The sequence below is a fragment of the Pantherophis guttatus genome, chromosome 1 (assembly GCF_059756535.1).
Source record: "Pantherophis guttatus breed Tessera chromosome 1, ASM5975653v1, whole genome shotgun sequence".
Taxonomy (NCBI): domain Eukaryota; kingdom Metazoa; phylum Chordata; class Lepidosauria; order Squamata; family Colubridae; genus Pantherophis; species Pantherophis guttatus.
Window position 1 is genome coordinate 286,410,131 of NC_142063.1, and position 14,140 is coordinate 286,424,270.

General features: G+C 41.4%; 1 protein-coding gene across 11 annotated transcripts in view; it reads left to right on the top strand.

The window, feature by feature from the left end:
- SLC29A1 (solute carrier family 29 member 1 (Augustine blood group)) overlaps window positions 1–7,096 on the top strand; it is an 85,002-nt gene extending 77,906 nt beyond the window's left edge. For all 11 annotated transcript variants that reach the window (XM_087883085.1, XM_034428059.3, XM_034428057.3 and 8 more), the window contains 2 exons: window positions 5,755–5,954; window positions 6,054–7,096. In XM_087883085.1, coding sequence (XP_087739211.1) covers window positions 5,755–5,954; window positions 6,054–6,165 — 312 coding nt within the window. In that variant the 3' untranslated portion in view covers window positions 6,166–7,096. The remainder of the gene's footprint in view (window positions 1–5,754; window positions 5,955–6,053) is intronic.
- Window positions 7,097–14,140: the final 7,044 nt, after the last annotated feature.

The window sequence follows — 14,140 nt, forward strand, 5'->3', positions numbered from 1 at the left end:
CCTTTAGTTCATTGTTGAGTGCAATTATAGCTCTGGGATAAAAAACTATTCAGAAAACGTGTGGTCCGAGTTGTAATTGTTCTGTATCTTCTGCCAGAAGGCAACAGTGCAAAAAGATTGTAAGCAGAATGGGAAGAGTCTCTGAGAATGTTATGCAACTTCCTCAAACAGCAAGATTCGAAGATGTCATCCAGGGCTGGTAGCTGGAGTCCGATGATATTCTGGGCAGTTTTAATGATTCTCTGTAGAGCTTTTTTGTCCACCACAGAGCTGCTCCCATACCATGCAAGAATGCCGTATGTCAGGACACTCAGTGGTGCTGCGATAGTAGGACAGAAGTAGATGCTGAGATAGATTTATCTTCCTGAGCATTCTCAGGAAGTACAGCCTCTTCTGTGCCTTCTTCACAAGCATGTTAGCATTCATAGTCCATGAGAGGTCCTTCGAGATATAAATGCCCAGAAATTTAAAACTACCCACCCTCTCCACCTCCTCACCATTTATGTACAATGGTAGATGTACATCTATCATTGTACACTTCACCTCAGCATTTGAAACATTATGCCAGCCCTTACCTTTCACGCCAATAGCTTCAGCATAATATTAGTAAGATTGCTTGATTAAGGTTGATTAAGGTTGAAGGGTACAGCAATAGGGCAACTCATTTAAGTGAATAAACCTCAGCAGGAAACCCATCCCAGTTCCAGTTTCACCTTTTGTATTGGGATAGGTTATGTTGGCTGTTTTCCCTCCTGCCCAGCCTCTCAGGCTTATCCCAACGAGAAAGATGGGTGGGTGTGCAGAAAATATGTTTACCAAATTTTCTTTGTGGAAACTTTGACTCCACACAGATGACGGGTGGGTGGTTTGAGGCTGATGAGCCACACAGATCCTTCCTTTCCTCGGTCTGGCACTTCTTCCTGCTGCTTTTTCTCCCTGGCAAAAAGTCTTATATTGTATGTCTGCCACAACATGCATTTGGAAGGAAGGGGAAAGAGGCCTTTTCATCCACTTTAACATCTAAAGTGAGTCTCTGATTATCCAGCTCCAAGGGGAATAGGGCTATTTTTGCAACCAAGCAAAACCTCAGAAAGTCTCATTCTGTTCTCAGAAGTCTCATTGCCCTTCCAGTGAAAATTTCTGAGTTAAATTGGAACTAACAATCTGGGATATGTTTGGCTATGTCACTCTGTTTCTGGAGAAACTTCTTTTTTCTTTTTTTGGGGGGGAGGGGGGAAATTGGGACATTTCAGTGAGATGATAAGAATCGTTTTATTTCTACTCCATTTAAGTAATTACCGTATTTTTCGGAGTATAAGACATACCTTAGTTTTTGGGGAAGAAAATGGGGGGGGGGGGAATTCTGCCTACTAGGTATTCATCTGGCTAGTTCCAGCACATTAGTTACTGGTTTTGAGGTTGGAGCTTGTTGAAGGGAGCAGCAATTAGAAAAGCAGGCAAAGCACGGAAGATTGCTTCGCTTGTGTTGGGGCTGAAAAACAGCTTCAAAAGCACAGCTGATCCTTGGAGGGAGCTCCAGTGACTAAAGCAGGCAAAGCACGGAAGGGGTAAGAGAAGGCAGCAGCTGTTCCAGGTAGCCATTTTGGGCACCGCGTGGGGTTACATTTGGAGTATAAGACGCCCCTAAATTTTCAGCCTCTTTTAGGAGGGAAAAAAGTGCATCTTATACTCTAAAAAATACAGTAGCCTTCAGATAAACATATATAAGGCAGTGTGGCATAATTTGGTTTGCACTCATAGAAAGATGCCATTAGACTTGATAGATGACTCTAGTAAGAAAGCCAAATGGTATGTTATAGAAGATGGCAAAATATTTCTCGTTTAGAGGGCAAATGTGTATGGTTGAGGTAGCTGATTTAAAATAAAACATAAAACCTTTATTTACAATGTTGCATGAAGTGATGAGATTGACATAAATTCTCTGTTGATAAAAAAAAAAAACCCTACCTTTAGCCTGAATCAGACCATCTAACCCCATGAGGTCAAGTCCATTCTTCTATAACCCCGCTATCCCAAAAGATGTTAAATTATACCTTTGCGATCCTAGAGCAGAGGTCTTCAAACTTGGCAGCTTTAAGACTTGTGGACTTCAACTCCCAGAATTCTCCAGCCAGCTATGCCAAGTTTGAAGACCTCTGTCCTAGAGATTCATAGCAGTTGTTAACAAATCTACTTTGACTGGCTATAAGTTTCTAAGGCTTCAGGTAAAACAGGAACTTTCAAAATTTTAAATCCCATGTTTTATCAGTAAACTGTGGCCTTTTCCAACAGCTTACTGATGAAGCAGGGGATCTGAATTCAGAAAGGGCTCCAGTTCTGACATATCCTGAAGAGGATTCTCAGATTTAATGTTCAGATTTAAACTACAGTTTAACTTGATGCTAACCATGCCAGAAATACTTTTTTTAACAGAATGAGCTGGGATGTGATCTAGATAGGGGCAAGGAGACAGGTTAACAAGTCCTCTGAAGTTCTGAGTGAGAAATGATGTAATGGTTGCACCGTCCATTTGCCAGAGTTGATGAAAGGACATGTTTTTTAGAGTATCCCATTTGTTTACAGCTGGTGTGTTTTTTTATAGGATTATTTTCGCCCTTCCGATTGGTTCATTACTGGTTTTGTGGAATGATTGTTCAGTGTTTTGTCTGACAGTGACCCAGAAACAAGAAACAGCTGTTCTTTCAATCAGTAATTTTTGTTCAAATATAGAGGAGAGTGGCTGTGGAGGAAGTAGATCTGAAGGAAGCATATAATGAATGAAGACAAGAAAGCCACAATCTGCAACTCCCTGGTCTAACCTCTACCCAGGAGCCAGCACAGCTCCTCCTACAAGGCCTCTATGATTATAGGATGTGGCCAATGGTATTTTGGCTGGGAGACCCAGCTCTGCAGCCCTCCAAAGTCCAAGAACGCATGAGGAAAAAACTCTTTTCTGATTTATAATCTGAATTATATAGTGTACTAAAAGTACTTCTTGAAACATAACGCCGTAAATCAGTAAAAACAGATTAACAAACTAAATACCGCACAATAAATATTAGTATTTGTAAAAACTGTTCAAACTTTTCCCTTCACACACATACAGTTGAGAAAGAGAGTGAAACCTTGTGCAAAGGGAACTTTCAGATTATTTCTCACAAAGAATAATAATATATTGCAATTTAGGAGAAGAGCCTTTTAAAATATTCTTCCCTAAATATAAATATCATGTTGGTTGGGCAGGCTTCTAAATTCAGTTAATAAAATAATAATAAAATTTAACCATGACATCATATAAATAGAACAGATATGTCCTTTTGTGTCTAGTCAGAGAAAATCCCTCATCATGTTTTCACTCTGCATATTATTATTATTTCCTTATTGATACTTAGAGAAACAAACAAAACTGCATGGGCCATATCTCTTGTTTTCCTTTCTGATCAAAGACAGTAACTCTCATCACTTTCAAGTAATTTCTGATGTGGTTTTTTTTTTTTAATCAGAAGATCTCCGTGTAACGAAGTTGAATTCTGGTTGAGGCCTGCAGCACAGTGAGTTGGCAAAGGGAAGAGATGATAGAATGATTCCAGAATTTTGATCTCAAGTGATCTCATTTGAATGCCCACCTTGGAAAAACGCCATGTAAAAAGAAGCCAAAATAATAGGAGTATATTAAGCTACCGCCTCTCTCCTTAATGCACATGTACCGGTAATTGCAGAATAAAATCTGGAGAAGCATTCAAAATAATGGCCTCCCTCCACAGAATGCTTCCTTTCCAATTCTGTTGTTGCCCCAGCATAAGAAAACTCCACTTGCACTTACTTTTCTACACACAGGCAAACACAAGACCCAACTCTCTCCAGGTAGAAAAATTATTTCCAAGCCAGAAATATGAACAGATTGAGATCAAAGTAAACGAGCATTGATTGTGTGGTGATCAGTGAAAACATGTCCCTAATCTTAAAATATTAGCTTCTGCTCTCCTAGTTTAGATATTTCTTAAAGTTACGATCACTGTGATAAAAAAAGTATATAGCACACTGTTTCTCAACCTTGGAAGCTTGAAGATGGGTGGATTTCAACTCCCAGAATCCCCCAGCCAGTGAAGTCCACCCATCTTCAAGCTACCAAGGCTGAGAAACACTGATATAGCATGTGAAGTCCTTGCCAAACAATTCCACACAATCTCCTGTTGGTGTAAAAACCAGATAAATATATTACAGGTAGTCCTTGATGTACAATTGAAATGGGGCCTGCCCATTATGGTCGTAAATCATAATGGTCATTTCATCTTGTGACTGGAACTGATTTTACAACCTTTGTTGTGGGCCGTTATTAAGCAAATACAGCGGTTATAAACCAAGTGTGGTGGTCATTAAGCAGACCCACTGTTCACTAGGGGGCGTTTTTGCTGAAAACTGGAAGTAAACATCAGTTTTTGGCAAAAACATCATAAATCACATTCATGTTACTGTGGGACATTGTAAACAGCTCTAAATGCTATTTCTAAGCATCGTTAATGCAGTCACATGACCATGGGTGGAGAGGCAGACATCATAAGTATATTTGATGGGATCCATCATGACTTCAAACAGTTGCTGAACAACCAATCATAAGTGATGGATTACCTGCATCCACTAACTCAAGGCATCTTATGGCCTAGGAGCTTTAATTTAATCTTTCAATGGCTGTGAATCATTTGGATGTTACTTAATCTGTTTTATTAAGTAAAAAATGACTGACTTGAGTAAACTGCTAACCAGCAGTCTGAGGTAAACCAAACTGGCTTTTCAGTTACAAAAAACACCTAGAAACGGCTTCCTCAGAATTGCATTCCTCAAATGTAATAATATTACAAGAAGCCCAATTTACTCAGAAAACATTTACCTCCTGTTGTGCAAGCTTTTCCTGGGTAAAGCAGCTCAGTGTTTTCCATCTGCAGCATGTGGCATTACATGCAGGGTTCCAGGTGATTCCAATACTTGCAGGGATTTGGATCAAGTAGTAATGGATCAAGTTATAATGCTCAAGTCAAGGATATAGAGAAAGTAAATTCTGAAAGTCTCTTAGTGCCATCGCTAATGGCAGCTACAATAAATGCCGAGTGATAAACCTTTCCCAATAGGTAATTATAATTTGTTAGTGAAAATTCCCTAGAAGTAAGCTACTTCTGCATCTTCTGAATATAAAGCTTGAATGTTCTATCCAGATTAGTTGTTGGAGAGCTGCTCTAAATCTTGTGAAAATAAACAGCTATGATTTTTTAAAGGAGGCTAAGAAAAAAAAGTATTTTATGTATACTGGATATCTCACATAAAAATGGTTAAGAGTTACTTAAGAGTTGCTTTGTTCTTGACAATGCAGTTTAGGTGTTAAAACATGAATATGTCCTATTATTGCCACATTCTTGGTAAGCATTAATATGACTCCTGTTTTATCGTCTGTTAAAGATAACATCTTAGCTGTACCTCTTATCATCAAGACACTAAGAACTGTGGGTCTTTTGAACATAACAAAATTATTAATTACAGAACTGAAAGGGGAAATCTACATTTCATCTACAGCAATGAATTGTCAATATATATATCTTAGTAGCATTTATTTGTTACACTGGGGCAGAGAAGACATTTAAGCAATAAGGACAAATTTTTGTGGAGTTGTGTTCATGATATAATTTTCCAGTCTTCTTTTTATCACAGTGATGTCTAATGTTGATATCATAATATATTATTCTTGTTCTTCCCTTCCCACAGCCTGGAAAAGAGAGCCGCTTGTTACCCTTCCTGGTGATTATCCGTCTGATTTTCATTCCCCTCTTCATGCTGTGTAACGTGCAGCCCCGCCATAACCTGCCTGTCATCTTTGCTCACGATGCCTGGTACCTCAGCTTCATGCTGTTGTTTTCCATCTCCAATGGTTACTTGGCCAGCCTCTGCATGTGCTTTGGACCCAAGTAAGTGTGGCTTGAGATGAATGAATTGTAAAGAAGGAAAAGCAACTGGTATTTGGATGGATGGACGTTGTGCTGACTAATTTTTGTTTTTCCTTCTAGGAAGGTGCTGTCTCATGAAGCGGAAACTGCTGGAGCCATCATGGCCTTCTTCCTCTCCTTGGGTCTGGCTTTAGGAGCCATCTTATCCTTTCCACTCTTCTACGCAATCTAATGAAGATATCGTGGGGCATCTCTGGGCAGAGGAGCAGTAGAGTTATATTACCATGGAGTATTTCTTGCCTGGTTCCTGGGAACTTGTTGCCTTAATACCTCTTGGCTTGGAAGAGGACTACTCTCTTACTGACCAGATGGCCTGGCTTCTCCTTGGGTATAAGACCTTCCCCTTCACACACAGACACGCACACACACTTTACCAGTGCCAGCTATGAATGATTTACATTGTCTCGATGTGTTCTGCTTCACTATCTGTGGCAAAAGAGAATTGTTCCCAATCCACCTTCCAGCTTTTCAGCTGCTCCTGTGAATTTGTTGAATGTGCTCACGCTTCATTAGTGTCTGCCCTACCCTCAAAAGGCAAGACATTGAAGAAGCTGCTGTACCCCCAAAATGCTCTTCATTAAATGACTCCATGGAAAAGGAGTCCTCTTCTTCAGCTGCATGTTCAAACTTCTGAAATCCATGGTTTGTGGACATTCAGAATTAGGCAAGAACAGCTCAACAGCTATTACTTGGAGACAGGTGATGGAAAGCGGACCTTGGCTGTTTCCACATTTTTAAGTAGTTTGGACAACAACAACTTCGGGGCCTTGAAGTACTGGTTACTTTGAAAATGGAAGTATTTTGTATACAAACTGAATACGCCCTTTCTTCTGAAGGCTCACCTTGTCTCTTTTCCAAGATTTTGCATGATTTGGCTCTAGGGAGCAGTGGTAAATGAGCTCATGAACTCTTCAGCATAGTGCAAACGATAAAACAGATCATTCCCAAGCCCGGCTGTTCAGAGCCCCTGCAGTTTTCTGTGCTTTTTCATGAATTTATGAAACTCAGGATTTGCGTATTTGAACTCTGTTTAAAAATGGCAATTTTTTTCTAAGAGAAAGGTAACAAATAAAAAATAAGGGTGGTGTTTTTTTGGTAAAGTTTGAAGCTGTAATGTTACCTTGTATTTAAATTATTTACTATTGTTAAGTATAAAAGTCCATTTCATATGGGAATACAACAAAGACCAATCATATTAGAAAGTAGTGATTTTCAACATCCTAAAATCAATTGCCTGGCCTTAATATGGTACCCTACTATGATTGGTCTTTTTTTTTGTGAAAGAAAAATGGAACTAGAGCGCCATCTATTGGTCAACCTTTATATATTGCCATCTCTGGGTCATAATGATACATAATGATCGTCTCAATCTAAAAATGTTAGTTTAACGATGATTTGAAGTTATGGTGGCCTTGGAAAAAGTGACTGATGACTGGTCCCCAAAATTAGGACTATTGCACATGCAGGCACACCTCCCTGCAGTCACAATTCAAGCAGTTGGCAACTGTCTTGCATTTATGACAGTTGCAATGTATTGCAATTTTGTCACTTTCCCAGCTAGCTTCCAACAAGCAAAATCAATTGGGAAATTCCAAATTCATTTAAAGACCATCTGATTCACTTAATAACTACATAAAAAGGGTCATAAAATTAGGTCTAGTCACATGACTCACTTAAGGACTGCATTGCTTAACAACCAAAATTCAGGTCCTAATTGTGGTTGTGAGTCAAGGCTACCTGCATATTTATATATTTAAGAAGTTAAAATACATCAAGTCTTTTGTAAAGCATTTAAATCAGGGGTGCCAAAATCACGTCACGTCATTGTCACGTGACTTATCGGGACTTTTTCCCCCCTTTGCTAAACCAGGGGTAGGTGCGGCCAGCACGTGAAGCATCCGGCCCGTGGGCCATGAGTTTGACACCCCTGATATAAATTGTGTAACATCCCCAAATAGCAAGGAATATAATGCTCCTTTATTTGTTGCTTAGTGGTTTGAATTAAGACAGCAGTTTTATTATTGGGTTCTGAAATATTTACAGCTAAGCAGAAAGTGGGAAATTTTAAATAAAATGCAGATGATCTCTGAAAGGCTCACAGTCACTTTTTCTAAACATGACACTAAAAGTGTAGAATGACATCAGTTGTTGGAATCATGGATCTTTTCTTCTTCAATGCTGGAACATAATGGCGTATCTTTTTAAAAGCATTTACAGGTAATCCCCCAGTTACGAGCGTTCCCTTAGCGAATGTTCAAATTTACATGATAAGCGCCCCCTAGTGTTTATGAACAAGGCCCGAAACTACGAATCTTGCAGCACCAAGGCAGTTTTTTGCCCTTAAGAACAACCGCAGAGGCTGCAACAGTGGTGGTATTCAGCCACTTCTATCCGGTTTGGACGAACTGGTGGCAGTGGCTGCGGGAAGCTCTGCCCACCCGCTCAGACGTAATCACGTCCCATTTATCCACGTTTTTGATGCTCTGCATATGCATGGAAGGCCCTCTGCGCATATGCGCGCGCTCACATTTGTGAACCGGTAGCGAGGGTAAGTGAATACCACCCCTGCTCTGCAACATTCATCCTGAACATTGCCAGCCGAAATGAGCTTCTGAAGGGCAAATTCAGTCCTCCGGTGCTACATTTGGCCCTCCATGAGCCTCCCTTGGCCCATTGCAGGCTGAAATGGATCTGGTGCTCTGTTCGGCCCTCCGTGTGCCTCTCCCGGCCTGTTGCAAGCCGAAATGGAGCTTCCAGGGGTTCCGGCCCCCAGAAGCTGCATTTCAACTTGTAACGGGCCAGGGGAGGTCCACAGAGGGCCGAACAATGTCAGAGGGCTGGATTTGCCCCTCAGAAGCTCCATTTTAGCTGGCAACCTACAAGGAGACTGCTTCACAAGGTAAGTGACCCAACATGGCAGGTTGGGGGGGAAAGCAATTGTGGGGAGCATGAGGTATTTCTGTGGGTCGGGGTGGCCTTGAGTGGTCTTAGGCAGGTGGCCTGTTCCATCAGTAGGGCCTCCCCATGGCCTTCCCCACCCTGAAATACCTCATGTGTATTTAACGAGCCTTGCATTCGATTAGTGAATGCATGGGCAAAAGGAGGGAGTGATCCCATTTAAGGTACAAAATTCACTCCCATGAATCCTCGGGTTACAAATGGGCTGGCTCCATTTCATTCGTAATTCGGGGGCTACTTGTAATGGGATAGTTAGGAAGCAATTACATCTTTCAGCCTTATTTGCCTTACAGAGGATAAGTTATGAAAGGTGTTCACATAATGATGACTGGCCCTTTGGTTATTTTATTGGCCACAAGCATTATTTTTCCTGCATAGCATATAGAGGGCATTGTCTTCAATAACAGTGATACCCATGAAAGTAAGATAGTTGGAGCCCTATGAATTTCTTTTAATGCAAGGGTATTTTTGCTTAATTTAGAGGGGGGCTATAATGATATAAACAGTATAATAAATTGAAGGATGTTAGTGAAAACAGTTAACCTAATGAATTCACCCATCCCCTGGTGTCCCCACATTTGTTGCCGTAGCAGGGTCTTGAGGGATCTTTGAAAGTTCAGGAGATAACGAGGCCAAAAACTAATCTTTTGGAGAGAAGATTCTACAATCACAGCAGGCACCACAGCAGGAAAAGTTTCTTTCATAGGGCCTGCCAATTGCAGCTCCTTAGAATAGGAATAGGAATAGAATAGAATAGAATAGAATTCTTTATTGGCCAAGTGTAACTGGACACACAAGGAATTTGTCTTGGTGCATACGCTCTCAGTGTACATAAAAGAAAAGATACATTCATCAAGAATCATAAGGTACAACACTTAATGATAGTCATAGGGAACAAATAAGCAATCAAAAACAGTCAATATAAATCGTAAGGATACCAGCAACAAGGTTACAGTCATAGAACGTCATATATAGTCATATAGAAACAATGGAAGCTGTAACATGCCTATTGGATCTGGTGGGATGGGCAGATAAAATCAGGAAGAGGCAGTCCCTCAAATAAGCATGATATATAAAGAAAAATTGGCTATAAATATGTTGGAATTTTTTTTGCCATAAAGTTCCACTGTTATGTGATAGTGAACTTAAATGTGAGTTTGGTTTAACTCTCCTCAGTTTAACCAACTAAGATATTTAGAATTTAGAGTATTGATCCTGATGCTAATGCTATTTCACAAGTTGTTAATGCTGAAATCAGAAAACTGGCACAAAGTTCCATTCACTAGCTCCTTTTCCTGTCATCTTGATAAGAGAGAAAGGGGGAGAAAAGCTGTTCCCTCCCTCTTCTCTCCACTTTTCATGCTCATTGCAACCTTCCTTGGTTCTTCCTCTTCCACTAGGTGTCAGCAGTGAAAAATGCAACAATCCTCTCCTTAAAAGTTTGGCATGGCAGTCTCCGACAGTCTTTTAACACATTCAAGTTGTCCAAATGAGAGGTTGTTACTGCAGAAATACTCCACAGGGGTAACTTGTTGCTTGAGCTATTTCTGAACCTGGGTCTCCTGGTCTTCTGAAAGTTCAAATGACCAGCAGGCCGGTACACCTAAGCCCAGAAGCTGCCTAGCTGATGGAGTAGAAGCAAGGTATGGAATGAAGCTCCTAGCAGTCCGCCCACCAAGCAGCCTACTGAGCACTTTTGGATAGCACTTTACTGGGCCTAAAAGGTTTATTCTACCATCACTGTAACCGTCTAAGGGGGTAATCAGCCACACGTGGCTGCAGTCTCATAGACTAAGCAAAATGTCTTTACATGACAAGCAGTTCAAAGCTGCTATCAGATTATCTGCTATGATAGATGAATTTCTTGGAACTATTCAGTGTCATGGTGATACCATGCCCATGTAGGAACCAGTTTCCAAAATACCAATCACAATCACTCCACACACATACATAAACTTCTTATTAATCTTTTTTCCAAAATTACTTGTATAGGGATTATTCTCTATACCATTTATGTTGTTTTGTATTTTCTGTTATGATTGCACCAAGGAGGTAAACCAATTTCGTTGTATATATTATGTAAGATAAAGGTAAAGGTAAAAATTCCCCTCGCACATATGTGCTAATCGTTCCCAACTCTAGGGGGCGGTACTCATCTCCGTTTCAAAGCTGAAGAGCCAGCGTTGTCCGAAGACGTCTCTGTGGTCATGTGGCCGGCAACTAAATGCCAAAGGCGCACAGAACGCTTACCTTCCCACCAAAGGTGGTCCCTATTTTTCTACTTGCATTTTTTATGTGCTTTCGAACTGCTAGGTTGGCAGAAGCGGGGACAAGTAACGGGAGCTCACCCCATTACGCAGCACTAGGGATTCGAACCACTGAAGTGCCGACCTTTCGATCGACAAGCTCAGCATCATAACCACTGAGCCACCACGTCCTATTAGGGCCTGCCTAATAAGTTGCTCCAAGCACTTAGGAGTTGCAATGCAATTACCTGTTTAAGAGACAGGAACAAGAAGTGGGGTTATTGTTCCTCACTTTTGCCCCTTTATTTTATGGCTCAGGTCAGTAGTGGGTTGCTCCCGGTTCAGCCCGGTTCGGCCGAGCCGGTAGGTCACCGGTTCTCTTTCTTCGGGAGTTGGGCCCTCCTGCCCGCCCCCGTGTTATTCCGACCTTATATTTCTTCTTTTTTCGCCCAGCTGAGAAGTGCGGCAGAGTGGATTGCCACACCTCAGCTGGGCAGATTCGCAACGCGCTTGCGCAAAGCTCAAGTTTGGCACGCATGCGAGCGAAGGCAGCATGTGCACGGCGATGGCACGCAAAGCGCACAACCGAAGAGGCGATCGCACGCAAAGCGTGTGCACAAAGAGAACCAGTAGTAAAGCCAGTTAGAAGCCACCCCTGGCTCAGGTTGACATTCCAACTGTACTGGCGGGTCTACAAGATAAAGAGGGCAGACCGGCAGCATCCCATTGAACCTCAAGATAGGCGAGGTTGGGAAATGAAGCGCCTGTCTCTCTCCCTGGGATGTAGGGGAAGCTGTTGCCCTGCCGATCGTTGACGCCCTTCTGGCTTTTGCAACATCAGCTGAACCGGCGATGCAAAGGGAAAGCTCCTTAGTCTAGTCAGTGGACGCATCCACCTAGGCATCAAAAGAGGAAGACAGATGAAGTTAGAGCTCCCTCTGCTGGCAATAACGAGACTTTCAGGTTCTCGTGGGAAGGGCGGGGGAAAGGGCGGGAAGGGAAAAGAAGCCGACGGTCGAAACCACCAAGGCGGGAGACTTCGCGCAGAAACTACGGTTTCATCACCAACCAGCCACTATACTGTCTCCCTGCGCTACCGTGGGAAGGCTCTCCGAAAATAGTCCTTGCCGGCCTCCCTGGCCTGAAACACGCCAATCAAAGCCGTTTGAGCGACCCTCCCGGAGGGAACCGCGCCGTGGGAAGAGTCGAGAGCTTTGCAGAGAAAGTTTGCGCGGAATCCAAAGGCAAGAACGAGCGAACGACCCTGAACGCGCACAAGTGCTTTCTCCAGCGAGATCTCTGGCTTCTCGGGATGTGCTCGGGGCCAGGTTTTCAAGTCAAAACGTTTGGAATTGAAGAGTGAAAGACAGTTCCTTTCATCGCCTCTTGAGCTGTTAATCGTGCAAGCCCCATTTTAGATCCCATTTTAACCCCCGCCATCACTGCAGAACCTCACTAAGAGGAGACAGGAGAAAGCGCTGAACCTGAACGTCTCCGCCCATTTGCTTTCACTTAAGAGAGAAAGCTCGGTGGGTCCCACAATATACACCACGAGATTTAAAAAAACCCTTTAGATTGCAACAATGACGAGCATTAAAAACGGACTCGGAGCCATTCCATGGACCCCGTCAGAAACATTTTCAAGCCGATTTTTTGTTTTAAATTCAATTTCTCTATGGCACGAACTGTAGAACTACTGATAACTAAAAACAGAAATTTTATGTTTCAGCCTGAGCCTTTCAGATCTTCAAGTTCTGGACTTATGAAGAGATAGAAATTTCATATTTTAATATTCTTCCCCAACCATTTATGTTGGGATTTTTTATAAATATCAAAGTAGCTGGTAGGCAGATAGAAGAGCATGTAATAGGCAAGGTGGTTGTATAAAAACACTAATTTATTACTCATTTTAGAGACTTGAAGTATATCCATATATTTTTGTTATAGTGGGATCCTTGGTGCTCTCTGAATTCGTTTTCTTGCAGATGTTTCATTACCTAACTGCATAACATCATTGAAGACTCATATTACCTAGATTAATAATGAAATATCAGCAAGCAAATCCACTAAAAATTTCACAGTGCAGCCCTGAGCTATACATATTCTCTTTTATTGGAAATTTCAGTTATCACTGAGCAGATCTTCATCATCATCTGCTAACCAGGAATGGATTATTGATTTCCTGATGCTATTCTGATGGTAGACAGGAAACTGATCTATAACCTAACATTGCTAGGAAGGGCAATTATATCTGCCATGAATTGTTACAGCTGGAAACACTGGAGAAAAGTTGGGGTTGAAAGTTACCAATCATAAAATTAGCTGAGGAATGGGGCTGATCTTCAAGTGCAGCACATTTAATATTTCTGAACTGACTGCAGTAAGACTGAAGGCTGCTGGAAACTTGGAATAAAGGCTTGGAATTTCCTGGTCTGTTTTTGTTTGTGGGAAGAAATTTAAGAGGGTTGGGTTGACACAATGTAACTGGGGTCCCTTTGTGGCCCATAACTTCTTCTCTGATGTCAAAAATCAACCCAAAGAAGGTGGGTTGAGATTTTTAAGGGTATTTATGCATCTACAAGGTTTAAGAAACCACCTTTGCCCTTAAAATTTCTAAAATTAAAAAAAAAAGTTGGCTCTGGAAGTTTCAAACAGTATCACAAGATGCTCAATTCTGACATCCAGGTTTCAAAGTCTTTAAGTTGTCAACCAAATCTACTTAGCAAGAAATAAACCCACAGATATTTCTTCAGCGTTGGCTTCATAATTTTTTTGGCCTTAAATTAGAACAAAGCTTCCATTTATAAATCCCCTTTAATTCAAATGTTTATATATCAAAATATATATTATAGATCATGGAATTGTCGATGAAATCATACTCTAGAGACATTCTGTGGTATGTAAGGCATTTCAGGAAAAAAATGGAATAAAGGAAGAGTACAC